Source organism: Pezoporus flaviventris, unplaced genomic scaffold (genome assembly GCF_033815535.1).
Source record: "Pezoporus flaviventris isolate CSIRO_AGI_PZ_B2104156 unplaced genomic scaffold, CSIRO_AGI_Pfla_v1 ptg000569l, whole genome shotgun sequence".
NCBI classification, from domain to species: Eukaryota; Metazoa; Chordata; class Aves; order Psittaciformes; family Psittacidae; genus Pezoporus; species Pezoporus flaviventris.
In genome coordinates, this window is record NW_026893116.1 from 215,466 (window position 1) to 239,936 (window position 24,471).

At 64.1% G+C, this 24,471-nt stretch overlaps 2 protein-coding genes across 4 annotated transcripts; one reads left to right on the forward strand and one right to left on the reverse strand.

Moving 5' to 3' along the window:
- Positions 1 to 859: 859 nt before the first annotated feature.
- SP2 (Sp2 transcription factor) lies at positions 860 to 23,236 on the reverse strand. 3 transcript variants are annotated; one of them, XM_061443945.1, is made up of 7 exons: positions 23,106 to 23,236; positions 8,121 to 8,196; positions 6,638 to 7,591; positions 5,457 to 5,790; positions 3,183 to 3,357; positions 1,917 to 2,110; positions 860 to 1,669 (listed from the first exon to the last, which is right to left on the reverse strand). In XM_061443945.1, the coding sequence occupies exons 2-7, from the start codon at positions 8,181 to 8,183 to the stop codon at positions 1,569 to 1,571; spliced, it is 1,821 nt and encodes a 606-aa protein (XP_061299929.1). In that variant the 5' UTR covers positions 8,184 to 8,196; positions 23,106 to 23,236; the 3' UTR covers positions 860 to 1,568. The 3 variants fall into 3 exon arrangements, with proteins under 3 accessions (XP_061299929.1, XP_061299930.1, XP_061299928.1); XM_061443946.1 differs by lacking the exon at positions 23,106 to 23,236 and adding an exon at positions 11,714 to 11,837; XM_061443944.1 differs by lacking the exon at positions 23,106 to 23,236 and adding an exon at positions 11,717 to 11,774.
- SP6 (Sp6 transcription factor) lies at positions 18,948 to 23,398 on the forward strand. The gene is made up of 2 exons (XM_061443947.1): positions 18,948 to 19,407; positions 22,246 to 23,398. The coding sequence occupies exon 2, from the start codon at positions 22,280 to 22,282 to the stop codon at positions 23,396 to 23,398; it is 1,119 nt and encodes a 372-aa protein (XP_061299931.1). The 5' UTR covers positions 18,948 to 19,407; positions 22,246 to 22,279.
- Positions 23,399 to 24,471: the final 1,073 nt, after the last annotated feature.

The following is a 24,471-nucleotide window of genomic DNA, read 5'->3' on the forward strand; positions in this document are numbered from 1 at the left end:
TGTCACCGGGCACGGAGCTGTGGTTGGAGTGGAGGGGACACAGAATTGGCCCCAAGGTCTGGAGTGTGTCAGAGTACCCCAGGGTCTCCATCCAGGACCCAGACGAGAGCTCTCCCCCTTCACCCCAGGAGAACGGGAGGCCCAGAGTGGAGCTGGTGCCCAACCTGGGGGTCTGCATCACCCACCCGCAGCTGCACAACCTCTTGCAGGGTGCCAGGGACAAGCCCAAGCTCATGACCCAGTGCCTGCTCAGGTTCTTCACATGGGAGACGCTGGCCCGGTCCTCAGCCACGGGGCAGTGGAGGGGATGAGCCCAGAGCTCTCTCTGGTGCCGCAGACAGGGAGAGGGAGGACCAGGAGGGATGTGCCGGGATGTCGGGATCGTGTCCTTGTGCTTACAGCCGGAGGATTCACCCTGCAGACACCAACTGGGGCAGCCCCATGGTGGTAGAGCTCATGGCCACGTGTCCTGCTCGCTCCAGCAGCAGGGAATGGGTGCTGGCAGGGATAAGGGCTGGTTGCGATGCCAGTGCTGGTGTCCCTCAGTGCCACATGCTGATCCAGCAGCCCTGGGGGCACATCCAGGCCTGTTTTCCTGTAAATCAGTTAATTTCCAGCGACGTTTGGGATTCCTGTTAATAAACCCACTTGGTTTCTGGCCGAGGAAGCTCTTTGCTGCCCTGGTCCCACACGGTGCCAGCTCAGGAGAGCAAGGACCATGGTGGCAGACGCTGCACTCTGGTGACTACGTTTATTTAGCAAGGCAAGCTCCCGGCTGGCTCCACAGCTCCAGCTCATGGAGTGTAAGAGCTCTGTCGCCTCCTGCAGGAAACAACCCTGGGCGGTTACAACTCCAAAATAAAGCAGATTTGGTTTAATTTAAAAGCTCCAAAATAACAAGCCATATTGGTTTTTTTTCTTTTTGAAACACGTAGTAAACACAAAAGCAATAGAATCTATGGTACAATGTACACTATACACAGGGTGGAGGGCAGCAGGGGAGGGAAAGGGACTCGCGTCCCGAAATCGGTGAGGAAATGCCACGTCGCTTGGGAAAGGGGAAGTGGGGAGAGCGAAATCATTGGAGGGAAAGGAAAAACAAGCCTTCAGTGTGGGAAAACAAGGCAATGTTAGGAGAAAAAGGGGGCAAAACGGGCAGCAGAAATTAAATAGATTCCAAAGAGTGCTCACAAAACACAGTGCTCGTCATCGGGAGCGGGGAGCGTAAGGCAACGATCTCCATAGAAAAAAAGGGACCTTCCAAAGGGGTTATATAGATATTTATAGCTATTTATAGACTTTAAATATAAAGTAGGAATGTGCTGTGGAGCCTCTCCCAGCCCGCCCGCACCGGCGTGCGCAGTCCCCTCCGTACCCGGCTCCGGAATGCTGCTGGATCCCGGGATCCGCAGGGAGGTTCGGCCCCTCGCCCCCTTTGGAAGCGGCTGCTGCGTGGTGCCATCGGCCAAGGGCAGGAGGATGTCCCCGAGGGCTCCTCTCCGTGGCACTGCTGGGTGGGGACCCCCTGGCTGGGCTCTGTCCGCTCGGCCGTGGGGCAGCCCCTGGCCCTACAAGTTCTTGGTGACCAGGTGGGTTTTATAGTGCTTCGTGAGGTGGTCGCTCCGCATGAAGCGCTTCTGGCACTGCGCGCACTCGAAGCGCTTGTCACCTGCGGGGAAGAGCAGATGTGGGTCAGGAGGTGACAGCCACCCACCTGCTTCTAGCCCTACAGCCACCGCCGACAGGGGGGCAGCAACACCCATCCAACCGGTCCCCATTGCAGCCCCTTCCCGTGTCACACCCCCCATCAGAGACAGCTGAGACCCCCCCAGGACAACTTCGTGGTGGCCCGGATCCATCCCAATCCTTATCCGAGCGCATCCCAAGGGCTGGGCTGGAGGCAACGGGGCACAGACCTGTGTGCGTGCGCGCGTGCCGCTGCAGCTCGTCGCTGCGTGTGAAGCGCTTCCCGCAGAACACCCAGTTGCAGACGAAGGGGCGCTCGCCCGTGTGCAGGCGCACGTGGGCGCGCAGCAGCGAGGTCTTGCGGAAGGTCCTGCCGCACTCGGGGATGTGGCAGATGTGCTTCTTCTTCCCTGCATCGCCCGGCCTGCGGAGGGAAGCCAGGGGTAGGAACACCGTGGAATGGGTTGGGTTGGAAGGGAGATTAAAGCTCATCCAGTTCCAACCACATGCCACGGGCAGGGACCCCTTCCATAGAGCAGCTTGCTCCAAGCTCCTGGGCCTTGAACACTGCCACGGATGGGGCAGCCACAGCTTCTCTGGGCACCCTGTGCCAGCGCCTCAGCACCCTCACAGGGAAGAGCTTCTGCCTTGTATCCAACCTGAACTTCCCCTGTTTCAGTTTGAACCCGTCACCCCTTGTCTTATTGCTACAGCCGCTGATGAAGAGCCCCTCTCCAGCATCCAGCCATGGGGACCCAGTCTGTGGGTGGCACTGGGACAGATGAGGGGACCACGGACGGAGTGGGATGGGGATGTGCTGGTCCTGCCCATGGCTGAGCACCCTCTGTGACCCCGCAGGCATCAGTAACAGCAACGTCCAGTTCCTCAAGAGGCTGGTGGGGCTGCTGAAGAGCAACGTGGCCACAGAGGTGGGTCTTGATCCCCACGTGTCCCTGTGTACCCATCCCATGTGGCTGCGTGCCCCACGGATGCTGTGCACTGCAGCCATGGGTGTCCCCAGCATCATCCCCAGCAACCCTGCTCTGTCCTCACAGGCTGGGGGGCTCCAGCTCTGCTCCTCGCCTAAGAGCTCATCTCAGTCTCCCCTCTTTCAGGTTAAAGCCGTTCCCCTTGGCCTGTCCCTACATCCCTTGTCCCAAGCCCCTCTCCAGGTTTCCTGCAGCCCCTTTAGGCCCTGGAGCTGCTCTAAGGTCTCCCCTTCAGAAGCCTTCTCTTCTCCAGGCTGCCCCAGCCCAGCTCTCTCAGCCTGGCTCCAGAGCAGAGCTGCTCCAGCCCTTACAGCATCCCCATGCCCTCCTCTGCCCTTATCCATCCCCTCCACGTCCCTCTTGTGCTGCTGCCCCAGAGCTGGACCAGGAGTGTAGGGGGGAGTCCCCAGAGCACCGCAGAGGGGGAGAATCCCCTCCCTCAACCTCCTCAGCCTCAGGTATGGATGCTGGTCCTGCAGGGCTGCCCATGTCCCGCTCCACACTCACTTCTTGTCCCCATCCTTGCAGTTGGGGCAGGTACACGCCATCCGCCGCCTCTTCTCCCCGGGCTGAGCCTCTCCGGACAGCGCTTGCTCCATCTGGAGCTGGATCTGGGTCGGGCTCAGGCCGCTGATGGTCAGGTTGTTGCCGGACACGTTCTGCACAGTGAGCTGCTGCTGGCCTGGGGAGGAAAAGGGGAGGGGGGGGAAGTCAGGCTCTGCCCCTCAGCTCTCACCCACACATCCAACCCCTGCTCAACTGGGGATAGCAGAAACCGTCCAGAGGTGGCTGGATGGAGGCAAGACCCCCCCCATTGCATGTGGGACAGGACACCCCAGGTCTCAAAGCCCCCAACCCCGCATGCAGCACTGCCCCTCCACGTGCTGAGCCCCCCCTAAAGGTGGAGGTTTTGCGGTGGGGGACAGGAAGAGGGGGGGGGGTGGTAAGTCCCTTTTTTTCTGAATATACTGTGCGGTTTTTCAAAGTTTTTGGTTGTTTTTTGACCCTTCGGGGTGGGGCAAGGACCAAAGAGGAAACAAAAAAAGAAACTTTGAAAAAACGTGCAATATATTGACCAAAAAAAACGGGACTTACCCCGGAGCCCCAGGGGCCGCTCCACGCTCGGGCGTCACGGAGGCGGCAGCCTGGGCCGTGCACAGCACCCGGCAGCCGTGACAGGGGCTGGAAAGAAGAAGAAGGGGAGGGGAGGGAGGGGGGGGGTGTCAGCGTCAGCAAGCGGGATCACTGCTCCCGGAGCAGTGGGAAGGATGAGGAGGAGCGGGATGTGAGAGCGGAGCCAAGGAGGGGTGAGAGCAGGGAGGGAAGGTGGGCGCAGGCAGAGCGAAGGGGCCACGGTATCCATTGGGAAGCCGAGGGGCTGGGCAGCCCTTTGGAAGTGCTGCCGTGTTCGGGCTGAGACCAGGCTCAACCCATTGCGTACATGGGCAGCACCCAGCAGGTCCTACTTGTCCCTACCCCAGCCAGGGCTGCAACACAGTCCCTGCCCTGCGGCACAGCAGCAACATCTGCCTGTGGCATCGCTCCTGTCTGGCCCCATGTTCACATGCAAAGCAGCAATTAAACACCCCCTTAAAGCAGCCCCGGCGAGGACGGTGGCTGCGGAGGAGGAGGAAACCACACTGGGCACTGCTTTATGCTGACAGCATTTGGTTAAGCCAAGAAAGAACAGCTTCCAACTGCAAACCCCAGGCAGGGCTGCTGCTGAGGGAGAAACCAGCACGAGGCAGCAGGTCTGTCTGGATCAGAGAGCAGATAAAACTCCCTCAGACACAGCTCCCTCCCCTCGGCTCCCTGTGGCACCCACGCCACCGGGCTGGGGAAGGCTTGTGGGGCAGGACAGGAGGACAGAGCTGCTGCTGGGACGTGCCTCTGCTGGCGGCTGTCTGCGGCTCATAGACTGCTCCAGCTGCCAGCCAGGGCCACATCTGGCTGGTTTTGGCTTAAAGCACTTGACCCACAGAGGTGAGGGGCTGGGTTCACTCTCTTGCAATGGTGATCCCTCGCTTACAGAGCCTGTGTGTGTGAAAGCAGCTCTCCTGGAAGCCCAAACCAGCAGCCATCGATGGTGATGGGGTGATCTTTGGAAGGGGCTGCTGGTGGGAAAACCCTGGTGCACCATGGCCCAATGCCTGGCTGGTCCCAGCTCTCGGGGAGAAACACTGGCACAGGGTGCCCAGAGAAGCTGTGGCTGCCCCATCCCTGGCAGTGTTCAAGGCCACGTTGGACACAGGGGCTTGGAGCAAGCTGCTCCAGTGGAAGGGGTCCCTGCCCGTGGCAGGGGTTGGAACTGGATGAGCTTTAAGCTCCCTTCCAACACAAACCATTCCATGGTTCTATGTAAGAATAAAGACACCCATCTCACCCCAAGGGGCTGAGCCTCCCCCTGCCCTGAGCTCAGGAGCAACCAGAGCTGGTCTGGGCTCAGCCCTGCCCTCAGACGTGTCCTGCAGCTCGGCACAACCACAAAGCTCTGACCCTGCAGGCGCCTGCCTCTCCAACCCACCCTCCCTGACACAGCTCAACCAGGACAGGCTTGGAAACACCCAGCAGAGCCCCCAAAGAGGCACCCTACGAAAACACTCGGGGAGTGTTTTCTCCTGGAGAAGTCGATGACATTTAACAACCAGCAACACTCAAAACCTCAGGGCACAAAGGGATCTGTTTATAAATCTACAATCAGCCAGCTGCAAAGCAAAGCGGTGCCGCTAGCATGGGGGGCTTCGTGTTCCACCTCCTGCTGCCCCACATGGCACTGCCCACCTCCGGTGTTGGTGATGGTGACAGGCACACCCTGCACTTGCACGCCGTTGATGTTGATGGTCTGCATGGCCTGTGCCGCGGCCGCCAGCTGCGCCGCGCTCAGGCTGATGATGCCTCCGGCCGGAGCGATCTTGGGCAGGGTGCGCTCCTTGCGCACGGCGGCTTTCCTGCTGCTGCTGTTGCTGCTGCTGCTGCTGCCGCCGCTGGAAACCCCCGTGCCGGAGCTGCGGGACACGGGGCTGCTGCAAGAGGTCCCAGACGGAGCCACGGTGATGGCCGGGGCTTCCTGGAGCAGCACTGTCTGCAGCTCACCCGATGGGGTTTTGAAGTAGACCTGAGGGCAAGGTGGGGGGGGGAGAAAAGAGGGATGAGAACAGGCACTGACACCAGGGAGAGCCCCACTCCACCGTCCCCACATAACCCCAGGCATGCCATGAGCCAAGGAGCAGGTGTCCAAGCATTTAAAGACCCTTTATGGGCCTCCTGAAGAAAGGTCCCAGCCTTTTGTGGCTGCTCCCACCTTGCAGCCAAAGGCAACACAGTCCGACTGTGAGCCCTCATCTCCCCAGAGCAGGCTGCCTCATCCCAACCCCAGCTGGTGGCACAGCAGAGCTTCCAAGGACACTGTGCTCCTACAGGTCCTTCCAGTGTGTGAAGGGGGCTAAAAGGATGCTGCAGAGGGACTCTCCATCAGGGACTGCAGTGATAGGACAAGGGGTGATGGGTTCAAACTGAAAGAGGGGAAGTTCAGGTTGGATACAAGGAAGAAGTTCTTCCCTGTGAGGGTGCTGAGGCGCTGACATAGGTTGCCCAGAGAGGTGGTGAATGCTCCATCCCTGGCAGTGCTCAAGGCCAGGTTGGACAGGGATTCTGGTGACACGGTCTAGTGTGAGGCACCCCTCCCACGGCAGAGGGCTGGAACTGGATGATCTTAAGGTCCTTTCCAACCCATTCTATGGTTCTATGGTAAAAGCAGATGGCCAGCAAGGGAGACTTCATAAAGCCCTGCTGAGAGAACCACTGTGCTCCCAACCCTCCACACAAGCAATCCCTGAAGTGGATGCCAAGTTGGGAATCTGGTCCTCCCAAAAACCTTTCTAAAACACCCGGGTGAGGGCTCAGAGGAGAACCAGTGCAGAGGACCTGGAGGAGGAAGAGGAGGAGGACTCAGGAGGCGGTACCTGGGTAGGAGCAGGTTCCGTCGTCTGGATCTGGAAGTTCTGGGAGGGTTTTTGGGGGACGGTGGGGAGCGTGGCCGAGGCAGCCTGCACCACACGCAGGGCCTGCTGAGGGATCTGCACCACTTGCTGCTCCTGCTTGGGCTGCACCACTTGGACCTGCTGCACCACGGCCGGCTGGCCGGAGCCGGGGCTCTGCACGATCAGCAGGTTGTTGCCCGCTTGGATGATGTTCTCCGCCGTGGTCTCTATCAACACGGTCTCCACCTGCTCGGCCACGGCCACCGTGGTGGTGGGCTGGGTGGGGGACATGGCTTTCTTCCGAGGCTTTTTGATGGGTTTTGAGGTGCTTTCTGCCACGAGCTGAGCCTGGGCACCCGGCTCGGCAGCGTTCACCAGGTTGTTCACGGGCAGGGTGAGAGTCACGTTGCTGCCGCCACCGCTTAACTTGACCACGCTGCTCGTGCCCTGCGCTGGGGAAGCTCCAGCCTTCTGCACCGGAGCTGGTTTGATGGGCACGGGCTTGTGAGAGGAAGACGAAGAGGTGAGGATGGCTTGATTCGTGCCCGGAATAATCTGGATCTGGTTGGGCTGCACCTGGATGGTCTGACCCCCCGTGGCCTGGATCTGGGGCACCGCCTGGTACTGGATGTTGGTGGTGGACGAGCGGGTCCCCTTGTTGATGACAGTTGGGTTCTGGATGGCAAAAACCAGCTGCCCCCCGGGGTAGGAGGTGCTGACCTGAGAGCCCTGGATCTGGAAGACGTTCCCTTTCGACGACAGGATCCCAAAGCTGTTCTTACTGGAGCCCAGCGGGAGCGGAGCGGGTTTGATGGGGACGAGCTTGCGCGGCGTTGGCTGAGGAGGGGCAGGAGGAGTCACGACGGCTTCTGCTGCGGGGGGGCCGATTTTGCTACATGTCGCTGCGAGGAGGGCAAGAGGAGAAGGTTGGGAGTCCTGGGGAGCAAAGGAGGAGATGGGCACGTTAGAGACAGGGGCTTGTGCCACACAGCTGGAGATGCGGCCAGCGAAGGAGAGGGTACACGCTGTCAAAAGCGAGCCAGTCCATGCCAATGAGACACCCCTTGTTAAGGGAACTGCTTAATTACCCCCTACATGTGTGTCTAAATGAATCCCCTCACGCTGCTTTCAGCCATCAGGCTGGGGACCACCTTTTACTCGTGTGCCTGTGTTCTTACAGCCTCCACAAAGCTCCAAGTACCCTGCAATGATGCTGGTATCACGTAACCTGGAGTGTCCCAGGCAGCTTTAATTCCAAGACCCCCTTGTGCTAACATGATCCATGAGGAAAACACATGGAAACAACACCCCAGAAGAGCTGGGAACAAGCCCAGAGGGCAGCTCCCAGCCTGCCCTGCAATCTGCCCTCCTCCTGATGCTGCAATGCTGGCTGCAGCGGAGGCAGGAGGGGCTGAAGGACGTGGTGTTTGCTGTCCTGCACCCCAGGACACGGCCCTGCACTCACCTGGGCGCTGGAGGCGGCCGGCTGCAGGTATTCACTGGGGCTGACGGCAGCAGTCGCAGCCATGCTGCCTCTGGATCTGCAAGGAGGAAGCACAGGGATGGAGGAGTGAGACCAGCAGCAAGAGCTGCAGCACAAGGCCCCGATGCCCGAGGGGCTCTCCCTTCATCCTCCAACCACACTCATAAGCCTTCAACAGGGGGGGTTATAAAGGGGCCAGAGAAATCCCATCATCTCATCACCTTCTCCCTCCATTCCATGGGACCTCTGTTTGCCAGCAAAGGGAAGTGGCAGTTACAGTGAGCTGCAGCCTTCACCTGACCGGCACTGACAGAGCCCATCACTGGATCCCCTGGGCTGACAGAGCCCATCACCATGCCGAGTCTCTATGGAATTCAAAGGCACTTAAGGGACTAGAGGGGGAATGTGACGATGGGGGTGATACTTTGTCCTTTCCTTGAGAGTTTGGAATCTCCAACACCCATTCCTTCTGCTGCCCCCAACGCTGCAGGGTGATAACACCGAGGCCGAGGCTCTTCTTGTCACTGGGGCAGCTACAGGAGCTTCTTTTGAAGGGTTCAAGCCAGCAAAGCCAGGGAAAGAGACTCCTAAACCCTCACCCTTTGCTAAAGCTTTTGTTCTGGACTAGGAAGACATTTCATCCTTGACATCTCCCCCATCCCACAGCCACTTGTGTGGCTCCACACCTTGACAGTATTTGCCTCGATAAAGTGCCAGAGGGAATCTGTCTGAGCTGGAACGCTCTTGATGACGGCTGCTGACAACGGCCTGACTTCACAGAGGGAATTATGGCTCTCTGAGGAACGTGCCTACTTCAGGTTTACCCCAAAGCGCAGCCCCATGCATCCCCATGGCAATGGGAAGCCAGTGCTGTGGGATGCTTGGATGCAGGAGCAGCGGAAAGCACTGGCACCAGGAATGGCTCATACCCAGCCAGAAAAACAACTGCTCGGTAAGCACAGCGAGAGGCTTCCCGTGGCTTACAGGGAGCAGGCAAGACCCACATCCCAGGCCTGGCTCTGGCACAGCCTCCACTGCTGCTGCAGGAGATCCATGGGTGGGGAAAACAAGGTGTGGGGTTTGTTTAAAGGGAGCAAACTCCCCGCTCCAGCAGCATCGCTCACAACGGAGGCACCAGCATGGGGCAACGTCGAGCACCCAACCTCAGGAAGGGCAAACCTGACCTTGCTTGAAGCAGCATCCGCTGCCAGCACACGGATGCAGGAACCCCAGACACAAGGCACATCTGCTTTGGGAAAAGAAGGGGTTCCTTCACTTTGAAGGCATCAGCGAGCAGGGACAGCGCTGGAGCTGTTCTGCCCCACACAAGGGCCGGCTGTCAGGTCTTAATCCAGCTTAAGGCTGGGAGGAAAAACCCTGTTGGTAATTGGGATGCAGGCAACACTGGCATGGAAGCAAGCCCTCAGCTCCTCATCCATCCCGAGCCAGCCATCTCCTCCCTGGGAACACGAAGCCTTTCACTAAACAGAAAGCACTGAGGAAGGGAGCCCCGAGCCAAGTCACCAAGGAGCCCGCTTGCCCACGGCAGGCAGCTCCCCCCTCGCTGCTCCCGAGGCTCTGTCACAGCCCTGCCATGAACCAAGCACATAAATCCCTTGGGAAGGGTCAGCTCAGAGTCCCTGACGGCACCGCATGGGAATTCCAACCCCATTCCTTAGCGAAGGGCATCCCATTCCCTGGGAGCTGGGGCAATCTCCCGGCGCTGGAAGCAATCGGACGCTTGCGCCCAGCCAGCGAGCTGGCTGCTGATAAAAGGCTGGTTTCTCCCCAGAGAGCTCAATGGCTGCACCCTCCCTTTCAGAGCAGAATTAGGGCACCGCTGAGGATTAACAGCCCTGACTACCAATAAAGAGCACTGCTGAGCTGGCCGGAGACACACGCACATTCCAGGAGGGAGCCCATTAACCCCAACCAACAACAAGGGATAATGACTGGGGGAGCAGAGCCCTGTGCCCGCAGTCACGGTGCAATCCCTCCACCCGTTTCTCACTCGCCCGACTCCAGGTCCCAAGTCCAGCAGTGACAGTTTCACATCCCGAGGGTACAATCCTGCTCCCGGCGCAGTGAAACCAAAGCGCAGCTTCGGCCAGGCCAGACCTGGGAATGGGACCAGTGCCACCTGCAAGGAATGCTTTGGGATCAGCCCTGGGTACAGACCCTCCTGAGGGGCAGGAGCTCTCCTCCAGCCCCAGCACCGATGCTGCAGCATCGCTTGCTCCCTGTTACACACTTATTCATGCCTATATATTCCAGGTCCAGTTTACCTTGCCCTAACTCCCAGGCAAGCCTCAAGCAGAAAACTTCTCCCTTAGACACTTTAAGGGCACTAATGCATAAAATGCACTTTTTTCCAGCCATCCTCCTCCTCCTCACCTCATCACAAGCGTGGTTTTGTATGGAAACCATCCCCACACACACCACAACTCTCTCCGCACCCCTTGCCTGCCTTCACCCCTGTAAAAGGGCAAAGCCACCAAACCCTGAGCGATTCCTGGCTCCAGAGCTGTTGCCTTTATCATGTTCTTCAGTGAGCACAACCAAGGCTCGTTCCTAGCCCAGGATACGCAGACCAAGCACAGGGGCTTCTATATAGCTCCAAAACACCCTATGCAGGTGGGACTGGAGAGATGCTGTGTATTTTAGCCCCTGCTTTCAAGCCTTATCACCACAATTTCCTTGTTACCTTCTCCCAGCACCCTTCCAAGAGGAAATACACACGGGGATTCCATTTGGAGGGGACGCTTTGCTCCCCATCTGCCTGATGGAGCTGGTTTGGGGGGGGTGCAGGGGTGCACACAGTCCTAACTTTCAGCACTCATCCACGTTACTATGGTTCTAATTCACCCCTTGAGCATGATGGTGACTCAGAGCCCCCAAAGATCCACGAGAGGGAAACCTCCCTTGGGCTCACGAAGCGGGGTAAGAAAACGGCGGCAGCCCCATTTGCTTACCGAGCCCATACGAAGTATTCAAAGCCGGGCACGGATGAGCGCCGGCACCTGCCTATTTACATGGTAACAGCAGGAAACGGAGCCAAACCCTGAGGGTGAAGCGGCCCGGGTCCCTTTCGCTGCCGCTTTAACCCTGCTCTGGCCCGGCTCCGCTGCCTGCCCCGTGCCCGGTGCCGGTGGAGGGGCGAGGGAGGATTCCCGGCTGCGATCAAGGAGGAGGAAGCCAAGCAGCGGCTGCGATAACGCCCGTCCCGAGGGGCAGAGCGGGACAGGGCTGCCCCCCCCCCCCACCTCCATCACCCGCAGGGTCCCGCACAGACCCCAACAACCCCGCACCCCGGGGGGACCCCACCGCAAACCGAGCCCCCCCCCCCTTCCCTCGGCCCGGCGGTCCCCGGGGAGGCGGGCTGAGGGCTGCGGGCCCGCCCCCGACCGGGCCCCGGCCCCGGAAGCGCCGCCCGCCCGTTGCTCGCAGAGGGCGGGCCGGGGAGGCCGCGCTCCCGTTCCGGGCCCGGTGCCGCCGCTGCCGCCGCACCCCCCCCTCCCCTCTCCGCGCCGCCGCCGCCGCCCCCCCCCCCGACCCCGCAGCGGGCCCGCACAGACCGGCCCGAGCGGCGGCGGCGGCTCCGACCGCTCACGGCGCCATCTTCCTCCTCCGGGGCCGCCCGGGCACCGCCCTTGAGGACCCGCCCTCCGGCGGCCTCTTGACCAATCCGCGTTCCGCTCGGCGGCGCGCTGGCCAACAGACGCCGAGACGTTTTATCGCCGGCCAATCCGTTGCCGTTTGGAGCTTGATGGGCAGCTCCGCCGAGCAATAGGACCCGTGATGGAGTGACAGCTCCGCCAATGGGCAAGGGTCCTCTGAAATGACAGACGGAAGAGGGGGCCCAATGGGAGGGCAGAGATTTGATTGATAGCACAGCTGTCCAATAGGAGTGAGGTCAGCCTGTCACCGCCCGCTGATTGATTGACAAGCCTCAGAGGGGGCGGAGGCGGATGTCCTCGTGGGCGGAGCCACCCGACAGCCGCCTCTCGATTGGTCTATACCCGCCTGATTGACAGGCAGAACACACAATGGAAGACCAGAGACGGCAGAATTCCGCTTCTGATTGGCCGAGAGCGCCTGGCGGGGCGGGTCTGGAACGTTGAAGGCTGATGACGACAGCGGGGTCCCCGCGGGGGTGTCCCGGGGATCCGACCGCTCCTGGGACCCCCCGGCCCCCTCCGTGTCCCGTCCCCCCCCCAGCCATTGCCACCGGGGGCTCCAGCGCCTGTGGGGCCGGGGTCGTCCCCCCCTAACAGCGGGGGAGGAGGACGGGGCACCCCAAGATTGGTGGCACCCAGCCTGAAGGATCCCATCTCCCTGCAGGGATCGGGGTGCTCACAGGGGTTCAGGTCCTCGGGAGGGGGGGGGAGCTCATGGTCCTCAGTCCCCTCGCAGGAGCTGGGGTGCTTGGAGGGCATTGGGGTGCTCTGTCACCTCGCAGCACTTGGGGTCCCCGGTCCCTTCAATGGGGTTGGGGTGCGCAGGGTGCCCAATCCCCTCGCAGGGCTCAGGGTGATGAAGGCGGTCGGGGTCCCCCGTCCCTTCAGAGGGATTTGGGTGCTTGGAGGGGGTCAGGGCACACAGTCCCCTCGCAGGGATCAGGGTACCCAGCAGCTGTGACACCGCCCCCCATCCCTCATCCGGAGCCTCACAGGGGTTCCAAAGCCACCCCATACCCTGCTAGGGGAAGGGGGTTCCCCCATCACCTCCCAGCGCCCCTCACCGCGGTGCCAGGCCTTCCCAGGGCCCCGGGGGGGGGGTTGCCCAGCTGGGCTCCAGCCCCCACAGGGACCAGCACCTCCCACTGGAGCCAAATAATTGCTCGGTGCTTTGTTGTGCAGTGTCTATGGCCCGGGGGCCTCCATTTGTGGGAACTTGCTGTGGCGAGTGCCTTCCTTTTAATTACCTCCCCTCCTCATGCTCCTGCTTACTCACCGCCTGGCACCGGCGCCTCCGACCCCCGCCTCAGCCCCCGGCCCCCTTTCCGACACCCCCCCGGCCCCACACGGGGGTCCCGGTGGTGCCCCTCGGGGTGCTCGCTGTGAGCCCTCATCCCGCTCCCACCGTGGGATGAAGGCAGCTGGAAGGGGAGGGCTGCGGTGGGGGGGGGGGGGGGAGCCCATTGAGGGTCGCCAGGGTGGGGGCCACCCAATGGGCACCCCATGGACACCCCCAGGACCAGGCTGTGGCCACGCTCATCAATCAACGCAGCAGAAGCACCGCGGCCACCGGCGCTCCTGACGTGCCGGGGACAGGCGTGTGTGGGAGACGGGCACATCGCGGTGCTGCTGGATCCGCACCCCATTTCCAACCCCGATAGGGGACACCCGGGGGGGGGGGGGGGAATGCCCCTATCCGGCATCACCGTGAGGGGACCCCGGAGCTGGATGTGGAGGCGCTGGCCCCATGCAATGACCGCGGGCGGGTGACGGGAGGCAGCGGAGCCCGGGGGACACGGAGCAGCCTGGCCCGGTGCCGGCGCGGGCTCGGCTCCGCTCCCGGCGCTCCCGCCCCGGCTGCCGGGACAAGCCCCAGCCTGTCCCTCCCTGCCTCAGTTTCCCCAGGCGGGCGCTGACGCCGGCTCTCGGCTCCGAGCCCGGCGCGGACGCGAGCGCGGGCACGATCGCTGCCACCATCCTGGGAAAGGGCCATGGCTGCTGCGGGGGACGGGGACATGGGGATACAGGGACATGGGGATACAGGGACAAGGGTCCGGGCAGTGAGATGGGGGACAGGGAGGCAGGGGGTTGCACAGCAGGGCTGGGATGGGGATATGGGGATACAGGGACAAGGGTCCGGGCAGTGAGATGGGGGACAGGGAGGCAGGGGGTTGCACAGCAGGGCTGGGATGGGGATATGGGGATACAGGGACAAGGGTCCGGGCAGTGAGATGGGGGACAGGGAGGCAGGGGGTTGCACAGCAGGGCTGGGATGGGGATATGGGGATACAGGGACAAGGGTCCGTGCAGTGAGATGGGGGACAGGGAGGCAGGGGGTTGCACAGCAGGGCTGGGATGGGGATATGGGGATACAGGGACAAGGGTCCGTGCAGTGAAATGGGGGACAGGGACAAAGGGGATTGTACAGCAGGGCTGGGATGGGAACATGGGAACATGGGTCTGTACAGTGAGATGGGGGACGGGGACTCAAGCTGGCACAGAAAGGCTGAAATGGAGACATGGGGATACAACAACAAGGGTCCGTACAGTGAGATGGGGGACAGGGAGAGAGGGGATTGCACAGCAGGGCTGGGATGGGGACATGGAGATACGGGGACATGGGTCTGTACAGTGAGATGGGGGACAGGGAGAGAGGGGATTGCACAGCAGGGCTGGGATGGGGACATGGAGATACGGGGACATGGGTCTGTACAGTGAGATGGGGGACAGGGACTCAATTGGCACAGAAAGGATGAGATGGGGACATGGGAATATGAGGATATAGGGACACAGGAATAGGAAGATATAGGGACACAGGAATAGGAGGATATAGGGACACAGGGACAAGGGTCTGTGCAGCCAGATGGGGGACAGGGACACAGGGGATTGCACAGCGGGGCTGGGTTGGGGACATGGGAATATGAGGATAAAGGGACACAGGGACAAGGGTTTGTGCAGTGAGGCAGGGGACAGGGGACTCAAGCTGGCACAGACAGGCTGGGATGGGGACACAGCGACATGAGGATATGAGGACAGAGGGACGAGGGTTTGGGCAGTGAGATGGGAGACAGGGGCACAGGGGACTGCAGAGCGAGGCTGGGATGGGGACACAGAGAACACAGGTCCATACAGTGAGGCAGGGGACAGGCGCACAGGTTTGGGATGGAGACAGGGGGACGTGGAGATACAGGGACTCAAGGACATGGGAACATGGGGACACCGGGAGGACCTGGAGGAGGGACCCGGTAGCCGGTGCTGCGCACCCGCTCCCAAACCCACGCTCAATTACAGCAATTACGGCACGTCCCGGGCCCGCTCCCGGCCGAGCTCCGGAGCTGCTGCAATGGATTCTGTGCAGTTAAAGATGTTTTGTGGAGGGTCTGAGCGACACCGGGCATGGGGACAGCAGGATGGGGACCCCAGGGGGGTCCTGGTACAGCCCTGCATCGGGGGAAGGTGGCTGTGGGAGGACCTGTGTGGCCCTGTCCCCTGTGGCACCCACATGTCCCTGTCCCTGGTGCATCCATCCCCACGTCCCTGTTCCCAGTGCATCCGCATGTCCCCATCCCTAATGTAGCCACATGTCCATGCCCCAGTGCAGCCCCGTATCCCATTCCCAGTGCACCCCATTTCCCCCTCCCAGGTGCATCCCCATGTCCCCATTCCCAGTGCAGCCACATGCCCCATCCCCAGTGTAGTAGCCCAGCGTCCCATCCCTGATGCATCCATGTGTCCCACCCCCGGTACGTCCCCATGTTCCCATCCCCATGTCCCCATCCCCATTCCCGGCACAGCCCATCCCGGCACACGATGCGCAGTGCCGGGGAGGTTTCCCCACACGGTGACTGACAGCCGGGGCCGGTTGGGCGCAGATAGAACAGGGAGATTAACCCGGGGCTAATTAAAACCTCCCAGTTTAACCCTGCCGAGCCGCCAGCTCCATCGCCACGTCGCAGAGGTCGAGTCCCGACAGTAATTCCAGCTCCCGGTGAGAAACGCTGCCTCGGGGCACACACCGCGAGCAGGGAAGCCCGTCGCGATAATCCCGGTAGATATCTCTGCCATCAGCCTGTCCCCGGGGACGCAGCGGTACCGGTGCCCCTGTCCCTGTGATGGCACCAGCTTGGGGGGGAATGGGGATGGGACTGTGTCCCCTCCATTGGCTTTAATGGCTCCCATGTGGGAGCGATGGGGCTGTGCCCTTCAGGGGGGTTTGGAACCCCGCGATGGGTCTGAGGGACCCCAGACTGGAGACCGGTCCCCGGGTCATGAATGCCATGGAGCTGTGGCTCCTCCATTGGCTTTAGTGGCTCCCATGTGGGAGCAGCGGGGCTGCGCTCCAGGAGCAGCCGTGGGGATTTGGGACCCTGTCCTGGAGGTGCTGGAGGACCCCACTGGGTCCCAGTTTGGGCTGAGGGACCCCAGACTGGTGCCGGTCCCCAGGTTTGCTCAACCGAGGCTGTGACACCCCCCCCCCCCCATGAGCACCCATCCCCACTGTGCCAGCCCCAGCAGACTCGGGGTGCCCCCCCCCCCCCAGCACCAGCCATCACCCCCGGCTGCACCCACAGCACCAGCCCAGCGTCACCCCCCCAGGAGCTGTCTGGGTGCGGAGCCCCGGGGGGGGGGGCACCCCAAATCCTCCCTGTCTGAAGCCCTGCGGCTGCTCCTGGGGCTCCCCCCAAGGTCAGGGCGACCCAGACAGCGCAGCCCCACGGCACCCGCTGCAGACCCCCCCAGGAACCCCCCCAGGGCACCATCCTCAGCACCCACACGTGTGGGGGTGCATGCAGGCAGCAGGTGCACACGGAGGGATGCAGCACATGCACACACATGCACACACATGCACACACATGCACACGCATGCACACGCAAACGCTCCCCCCCCCCCCCCCCAACACCAATTTGTTTTATGGCAGCAGAAGGAAATTGCGACAGGTCCCCAGAGCCAGGAGCCCTTTGAAGCCTCTGCCCCGGGGCTGCGGGGGGGTTCCTTGGCCATCCCTCTGCCCCACAACATCCTCCCTTGTGGTGGGGGGCATCCCTCCCTCCTCCCTCCCTCCATCCCCCTGGCCCGGGGTGGGGGGGGCAGGAGGTGCCTCTCCTCCTCTGTCCATCCCTCTGTCCATCCGTCTCTCCATCCCTTTGTCCCTCATCCCACCCGCCCCTATTTTCCCCTGGGAACAGGGATGTCCCCAGCACCCTTGCACCATAGGGCTATGCCCCCCCCCCCCCCCCCCAGCACAGCCCCTGCCCTATAGCAGCCCTTCTCTCCTCCCCGTCACCCATCAGGGTGCATCCAAGGCCTTGTGTGTGTGTGTCCCCAAGGCTGTGCCATCCGGGGCACCACGGTCCCGGCGGTAGTTTTGGGGAGCACAGACCCCTCTGGTCCCCACTCAGGCTCCCAGTAGGACTCAGGGCCCTCCCCCCCAGAACACACCCCCCCCCCCCCCCCCCGAGCAGGGGGGGTGGCACCTGTGAGGGACTGGAAGCATTTGCCTCTCGTTGCAATGGATGCAAATGGGCTCTGTAATTACCTGTAATTTCAAGGCACTGCTTGGGGTTTCAGACACTCGGAGGTGCTCCCCCCCCCCCCCCCCCCCCAGTACTCCAGCATCGGCGCTATCGCCTCCCATGGGTGGTCCCAGGAGCCCCCCTGTCCCCATTGTCCCCATGGTCCCATCCAGCCGCAGGCTCTCAGCCCCCCCGCCTCACTGTTCCCGACCACTTCCCGGTACCTCCTTCCTCCCCCAGCCCAGGAGCGGTGCTTGAGGATGGGTCTGGAGCATCCCCGGGGAGCTTTGGGGCTTGGCACCGGCAGCACAAGTGGGTCATGGACTTCCCAACTCCTCGTCTCTTGTCCCTGGAGGAGGCACATGGTGGTGAGGGGGGGAAGAGGCCACAATGGGAATAGGTGGGAGAGGAGCCGCGGCAACCGGTACCGGGGACCCCCAGGCAGGGACCTCCTGAACCAGCAGTCCCTGGAGCACTGGGAGGAGAGCCCGGAGCACAGGGATGCTTCCCAGCACATCCTTCCTGGCAGGAGCTGGGCACAGAGGGCCACCCAGGCCAGCGTCCCCACCACGGGGTCCCTGCTCCCTGTGGCCACACAGCCAGGATGGGGACTGGGATTGGGATCGGTCCGGCCGGTGCCTGGAGCTCTCCATGCAAAACCTGCTCCCTGTCCCGGAGAGCTGCTGGGGCTGCAGCGCGGCGCCTGCGAGGCAGCCGGGGAGCCCATGGCCACCACCCCGGCCCCAGAGGCAGCGCCGGGATACCCCCAGGACGGAGCATCCCCTGCCCCAAGGCCACGGGGATGGTCCCCGGCACCTCTCAGGCAGGTACAGGGGAGGAGAGGCAGCGAGACCCTGGGGTTGTGGTCCTCCTGCATCCCCCCTGTGCCCTGCAGAGCACCAGAGCCGGTGTTCGCCACCATCTACGCACAGCCAAGCCGCCTGTCCCAAGGTCCCCACCTCGGGGTCCTACATCCCAGGGTTCCCATCCAAGCCATGGGGCCACGCTCACCCCACATGCAGCCGCGTTTCGGTGGCGACGGTGGAGCCATCCCTGGGATGATGAAAACCAGGAGAGCTTTTCCCCAAGGCGAAGGAGTTCCGCGCCCTCCGCCCGGCCGGGCGCTTGGCAAGCGCCGGGAGATGCGGCATCGGCCCAGATCCCAGCTCCAGCCAGGCAACCAGCACCTTCTCCCATGGGCTTTGGAGTGGGGCTGGCTTCTGCCAGGCCCACGAGGGTCCCAATGGGGGCCTGGGCATTGTGGCCATGGGAATGGGGACACGATGCCCCAGTGGTTAAGTGTTGGTGGCGTTGCTGGATGGCATCTCCTGGGGCTTCGCCCTCCTGGCACCCCCCTGTGCCGGCAGCATTGGTGGTAGGGACATGGGAGCCGGGAGGGTTGGACACCCCCAGTATCCAGCCAGGATATCCCCGAATCCACCATCAGCATCCTGCCACCAGCCCAGCTCTGACCCCAAAACTTGTCCCCTTGTGCCTGTCCCCATGCCATTTAACCTCATGGTACAGGGCTGAGCCACAAAGGGGGCTCCGAGCTCCCCAAATGGTGTGGGGCGCATCCCCGGGGGGGGGGGGGGAAGCCGACAGGCACCAGCCGGGGAGGTGGGGGACAGGCGGGGGATGCCCGGGGGTCCCCGTCGGGGGGGTTGGCAGGAGGAAGGCGGCCACTGGCGCGGGAGGGAGGCGGTTGTGTCTTTCTTCTTTAATTACCCCCCTCGTTTGCGGTGTCTGCTGCGAACTTCCCGTCCCCTCCCTCCGCTTTCATGAGCCGGATCCTGGGACCGGGACCTGGCTCCTGTCAAGCATCGGGGCTGGGGCTCTGCCTCCAAGGGTTAAAATCACCTGGGCCGGGAGGGTGGAGCTGGGCGGTGGGGAGGAGGGAAGAGCCGGGCGCCGGGCTGGGACCCGGCCATTCCTGCTCGCCCGGCCCAGTGGGTGCCCGGTCCCTGGGGAGCCGCGCGGGTCCCTCGGGGTCCCCTCGGGAACGAGCGCCCGCGCCACGCCGATGAGGACGGACCCGCCGGGACCTCCCCACCGCCGCCGCCGCCGCCGTTAGACCCGTACGTACCCCCCCCCCCCCCCCCTTCCCCACCCCGGTGCTGCCCGGCCCCGCCGCGGCTGCAGGGAGGGACGGAGGGAGCGGGGGCGGCGGGCGGTGAAGGAGAAAGGGGGATCCCCCCCCTTCCCCAGTGGGGACCCCCGGCTCTGGTCAGGGTTACCGCGGCCGCCCCGACCGGCCGGCGGCTGGGAACGTGCTGCCGGTGGCTCCGCGCCCCAGCCCAGCCCAGCCCCGGCAAGTCTTTGCTTGCCGCCCAGCCGCGTCCAGTGGCCACCGAGCCCCGGGGCTGCCGGCCCCTGCGCTGCCCCCGCCGCCCCTCGGTCCCGTCCCCCATTAACTCACAGCGCGGAGCCCTTTCCCCTGGGGCACGGACCCAGCGCCGGTGCGAGGTTGCGATGGGGGTTGTCCCCCGTCCCCCCCACACCCCATAACAAAGCCTCGGGGAGTTTCGCTTCGGTACCGGGGAGCGGTGTTGTGCGGTGGGCGGCGGGGTGAACGCGGCGAGCCGGCGGCATCCCCCCCGTTTACCCCAACCCACGGCGTCCGCCTCCCTGCCCGAGCCCGCAGCATCACCGCAAGCCCCGCAGCATCACCGCGGCCCCGGCCCCGCCGCCGTTGCGGAGCCACCCGTCGGGGCTCCCCCGGTCGGGGCCGGGACTGCGGGCAGCGCCTCCCGCCCAGCCCCGCCGCGGGGCGAGGCACCGGTGGGGCGGGAGACGGGCAGAGAGGCTTTGGCCCGGCCCGGGCCGTGACTCACGGGACGCATCACTCGCCGGTGCCTCAGTTTCCCTGCGGTGAAATGGCCAAAGCGTCGCCGGGCCCCGCCAGGGAGGGGGACGCCGGGAGCTCCTTGGGGACTTTTTGTTGTCATTCCCGGATGGAAAAAAGCCCCGGGAGCCTCCACGCGTGGCTGGGGCAGCCGCTCCTCCGGCTCCCCCCCCCCCCCCCCCATCTCATCCCAGTGCTGGTCCCCGCTCCTGGCTGCAGAGCAGGGAATGGTGTGGTTACAGTGGGACCTGGTTGGGGGGCTCGGTGCTGGGGCAGGGGCGTTTGGAAGTGGGGCGCCCAGAGCTCGCTGTGGTGTGGCTGGGTTGGCTCTGGGTCCAGTGGGACCTGTCCGGGCCTCAAGGGGGGTCCCTTCTCCTCTTGTCAGAGCTGGGGGACATCCCTGCCATGTTTCCTTTGTCCCCAGATCTGGGGGACCCTGTGCAATGCCAGCTGCCACCCCAAAGCCCCAGGACATGCCGTCACCATGGGGTTTTATGCTTGTGACCCCAATCTTGCCTCCATAGGGAGCAGGGGGCTGAGGGAGCTCAGGACCCCACTGGAGACCACTGCTGGGTGAGAGGGATGGAGCCCCTTGGTGCCAGCCCTCTCCCACCCCTCTAGCGTCCCCAGGAGACAGGGATGATTCTCAGGAGCCACAGCCGATGTCAAACTCCCCCCAGGATTAGGGTGGGCAGAGCTGAGCCCCTCTTGGGGAGCAGCACCCCTAAACCTGCTCGGGCTGCCAGGCCCGGAGGGCTCATCCCACCCGCGACCACCCTGCCTGGAGGCTGAACACCCACAAGTGTTGGTAGCACAGATGGGGGGGATCCTATTGGGGGGATTTTGCCCCCCCCCCCCAGCTCCCTTTGGGGTCCCCCTGTCCCCTCTGGTGCCATCTGGCAGGGGAAAACAGTGTCCCCATGCAATTGGGGTGGGGGATGTCTTCAGCACTGGAGACCCCCTCCCTGCTCTGGGGATTGGGGGGCAGTGGGGGTCTGGTTCCTTTGCCCAGGGAATCCCCCACCCCAAAGCTTTCAGCACCCCTTGGGGGGCCTCCTTGAGGCTCTGCCCCTGTCCCACTCGGCTGGCCGGGAGCCAGGGGGGATGATGGGGTAGGGGTGATGGGGACTGGGAGGGGAGGGGTTGCGGGTTGAGGGGGGTCCCCGCTGCGCCCCCCCCGGCGCCGGTGGGAAGTTGGGGGGCGGGAGCCGGTGGCGGCAGGTGGATTTCGACACCGGGGTGGGGCCCGTCCCCAGTGGGGTTTGCACAGCTCCGGTGAGTCACGGCGCCGTACGGGGCAGCCAGCGGGTGCCGGGGGGTCCGCGGCTGCACCAAGGGGTAGCCCCCGGGGGTCCGGGGCCGCAGGCAAAAGCAGTCCGGAGCCCGGCTTCAAAGCGCTGCCGGTGGCTCAGCCCCGGGGCTCCGCTGCCGCCCCGCAGCCGGCTCCGCTCCCCCATCCTGCTGCCAACCAGCCCCCGGGGTGCGGGGTGCGTTTTGCTCCCCCTTCAGCAGCCTGGGGGGCTCGCAGCCGGGCCAGGGGCTTGGGGCAGGAGCAGGGATGGGGGAGATGGTTTCGCAGTGTGGCTGAGACATGGGAGAGCCAGAGTGGCCTCCGGGATGCTGTTGTGTTCCCCCATGGCTTGGGGACACCACTCACGTCGCCATAGGGACCCCAGTTGTGTTGGGGTGACATGGCTGGGGGGGTGACAAGGGAGATGGTGGTGGGTTTCTTAGATTTTGGACTTAGGCACTGACCCCTTTGGGCCACAAACATGACCCAGCAGCACCGGGGCTGCCACAGGATCCATAGGCACATAGGGGTGGGTGCTAAGGGGTACCCCCCCTTACCTGGTGTCACTATCCTGGTGTCACACGGGGCTATAGAGCACAGAACCCCCCTCGATGGCTCAGGGGTGTCCCCCAGATCGCTGGTGATGGGGTGCACGGCAGTGCAGGAGAGGAACTGATACCGGTGTGCGCAGGGGTAGAGGGAAGGGGGGGTGTAGGAGGTGTGTGCGTGCCCCCCCTTCTCACACAGCTCTTCTCTCCCCACCCCTCCTTGGCCCCGCAGGTCTGTCTGCGCCTCCGCCCCGCGCCGCTCGGCAATGCTCACAGCGGTCTGCGGCTCCCTGGGGACTCAGCCCTCGGACGCGCCCCGCGCCTCGCCGAGCCACCTGGACCTGCAGCCGCTGCAGCCCTTCCAGCCCCACGGCACCGGCACCGCCGCGGCGGGGGCCGCCGAATTCGCCAGCCCGCTGAACCCACCGCCCCCCCCGGAGCTGCCGCTGGTGGGTCCGGACGACGTCGCCTTCGCCAACCCCGGTACCTACGAGCCGCATGGACCCCCGCGGTTAGAGCTGCCCAGCGACGGCCCCGCGGCCCCCGGTGCTTACACCAAGCTGCTACCGGCCGCTCCTCCGGACATGGCGCATCCCTACGAGCCCTGGTTTCGGCCCCCCCATCCCGGTGCCCCCGGTGAAGAAGGAGGCGTCAACTGGTGGGACCTCCACGCCGGAGCAAGCTGGATGGAGCTGCCCCCCGGGCAAGGCGGGGGGCTGCAGGTGCCCGGGCACCCCGGGTTGCCACCGGCCCTAGGCGGATACGGTGGTGGGGAGCACCAGCTCTGCGCTCCCCCTGCTCATCTGTTACCCCCCCCAGCCCAGCATCTCTTGGGAGCGGAGGGGGCGAAGGCGTTGGAGGGTCCCCCCGAGCCCCGCGGGCCGGAGGTGGAAGGCGGCGGGAGACCCAAGGGTGCCCGTCGTGCGGTGCCGCGGGGCGGGGGGCAGGCTGCGTGCCGCTGCCCCAACTGCCAGGAGGCGGAAAGGGGGGGTCCGTGCCCCGAGGGCGTGAAACGGAAGCACCTACACAACTGCCACATTCCCGGCTGCGGGAAGGCGTACGCCAAGACGTCCCACCTCAAAGCGCACTTACGGTGGCACAGCGGGGACCGACCCTTCGTCTGCAACTGGCTCTTCTGCGGCAAACGCTTCACCCGCTCCGACGAGCTTCAGCGGCACCTCCAGACCCACACCGGAGCCAAGAAATTCGCCTGCCCCGTCTGCGGCCGGGTCTTCATGCGCAGCGATCACCTGGGCAAGCACATGAAGACGCACGATGGGGGCAAAGACGGGGCCGAACCCGAGGTCAAGGGCGCTGGGGACCCGTCGGCCGGCAAGGGAGGCAAGCGGGAGCCCGAGGGGGGGAACGCAGCCCCCACAAACTGAGCCATTGAGCCCCGGGGGGGACACGGATGGAGGTGGGGAGGGCCCCGGGTTGGGGGGGGGGGGGGGGGGAAGTGTCCCTTTGGGGCTGGTCTCCGAAGGGTTTTAGGGTGCGATGGGAGGGCGCAGGGCTGGCACCTTGTGCTCCAAGCGGGGGGACACACACATACACACAATGCACGGCGGTGCCGGTTGGGGAGCGCTGGAGCCGGAGCTGCCCCGCGGCAGTTTCGCTTGTCCCGCTCCCGCTCTCCCGCCCCGGTTCCCCCCCTCCCCGTCCTCCCCGTCCTCCTCCGGTTTCCCAAATCATCTCTTTTTCTCCTTTCGGGAGGCTGCTGGCAGGCGGTGGGGCTGTTTGGGAGCAACATCAATGGGAGCCGAAGGAGCAGGCGCTGCCTGGGCACGTCCAGCCCAAAGGGGAGGAAGGAGAAAGGGAGAGAGGAGAAACCCGGGAGCCTTTGCTTGGGGAGAGCAGCCACAGTCGTCCCCCCCCCCGGCGCGCTCCCCATATCCCTTTCCATGAGTGTTACCATTCCCGGTTCAGCCCCCCCCCCCCTTTCCTCATTCCACCCTTCTCCTTTTGCCAACCACGCTGGTTCCGGCACCCCTGTGGGACACGCAGGGTTCGGTGGGGGGGGGGTCCCTCACGCTATGGGGCCGCTCTGTTTGGGGTTTAGGGGGTGACTCCCCTCCTTGCGCCCCACAGGGAGGGCCGGGGCGGGCGCGTGGCGCGGCGGGCGGTTGCCCAAGCGCACACCTGCAGCTTTCCCACACCCACCGCCGCCGCGGCCCCGGGCGGGAAGCTCCGGGGCGGCCGCGGGCCCGGGAGAGCCGGGGCGGCCGCATTCCTCCGGCCTGGCACGGCCGCGCTGCCCGGAGCTTCCCCGCCCCATGCCCCCAGCGCCGTCCCTCCCATTGGGGACCGCGGCGCTGCGGGACCCCCGCTGCACCCCCCCGCCCCTTCCCTGTGCATGCTGCCCCCCCCCCCGGGATCCCGTATCTCCAGGGAAGCCCTGTGCATGCTGCCTGTCCGTCCCCCCCCTCCGCCAGGACCCCATAGCTGTCCCTGCCCAGGT

Bases quoted from the DNA above. Each gene is read 5' to 3' on its own strand.
- SP2 (XM_061443945.1), bottom strand. From the start codon at position 8,183: ATGGCTGCGACTGCTGCCGTCAGCCCCAGTGAATACCTGCAGCCGGCC. The intron at 2,111-3,182 runs GTGAGTGTGGAG...TTCCCTCCGCAG, and splicing joins TGCAAGGATGGGGACAAGAA to GCCGGGCGATGCAGGGAAGA. The intron at 1,670-1,916 runs GTCTGTGCCCCG...TCTTCCCCGCAG, and splicing joins GCACGCGCGCACGCACACAG to GTGACAAGCGCTTCGAGTGC.
- SP6 (XM_061443947.1), top strand. From the start codon at position 22,280: ATGCTCACAGCGGTCTGCGGCTCCCTGGGGACTCAGCCCTCGGACGCG.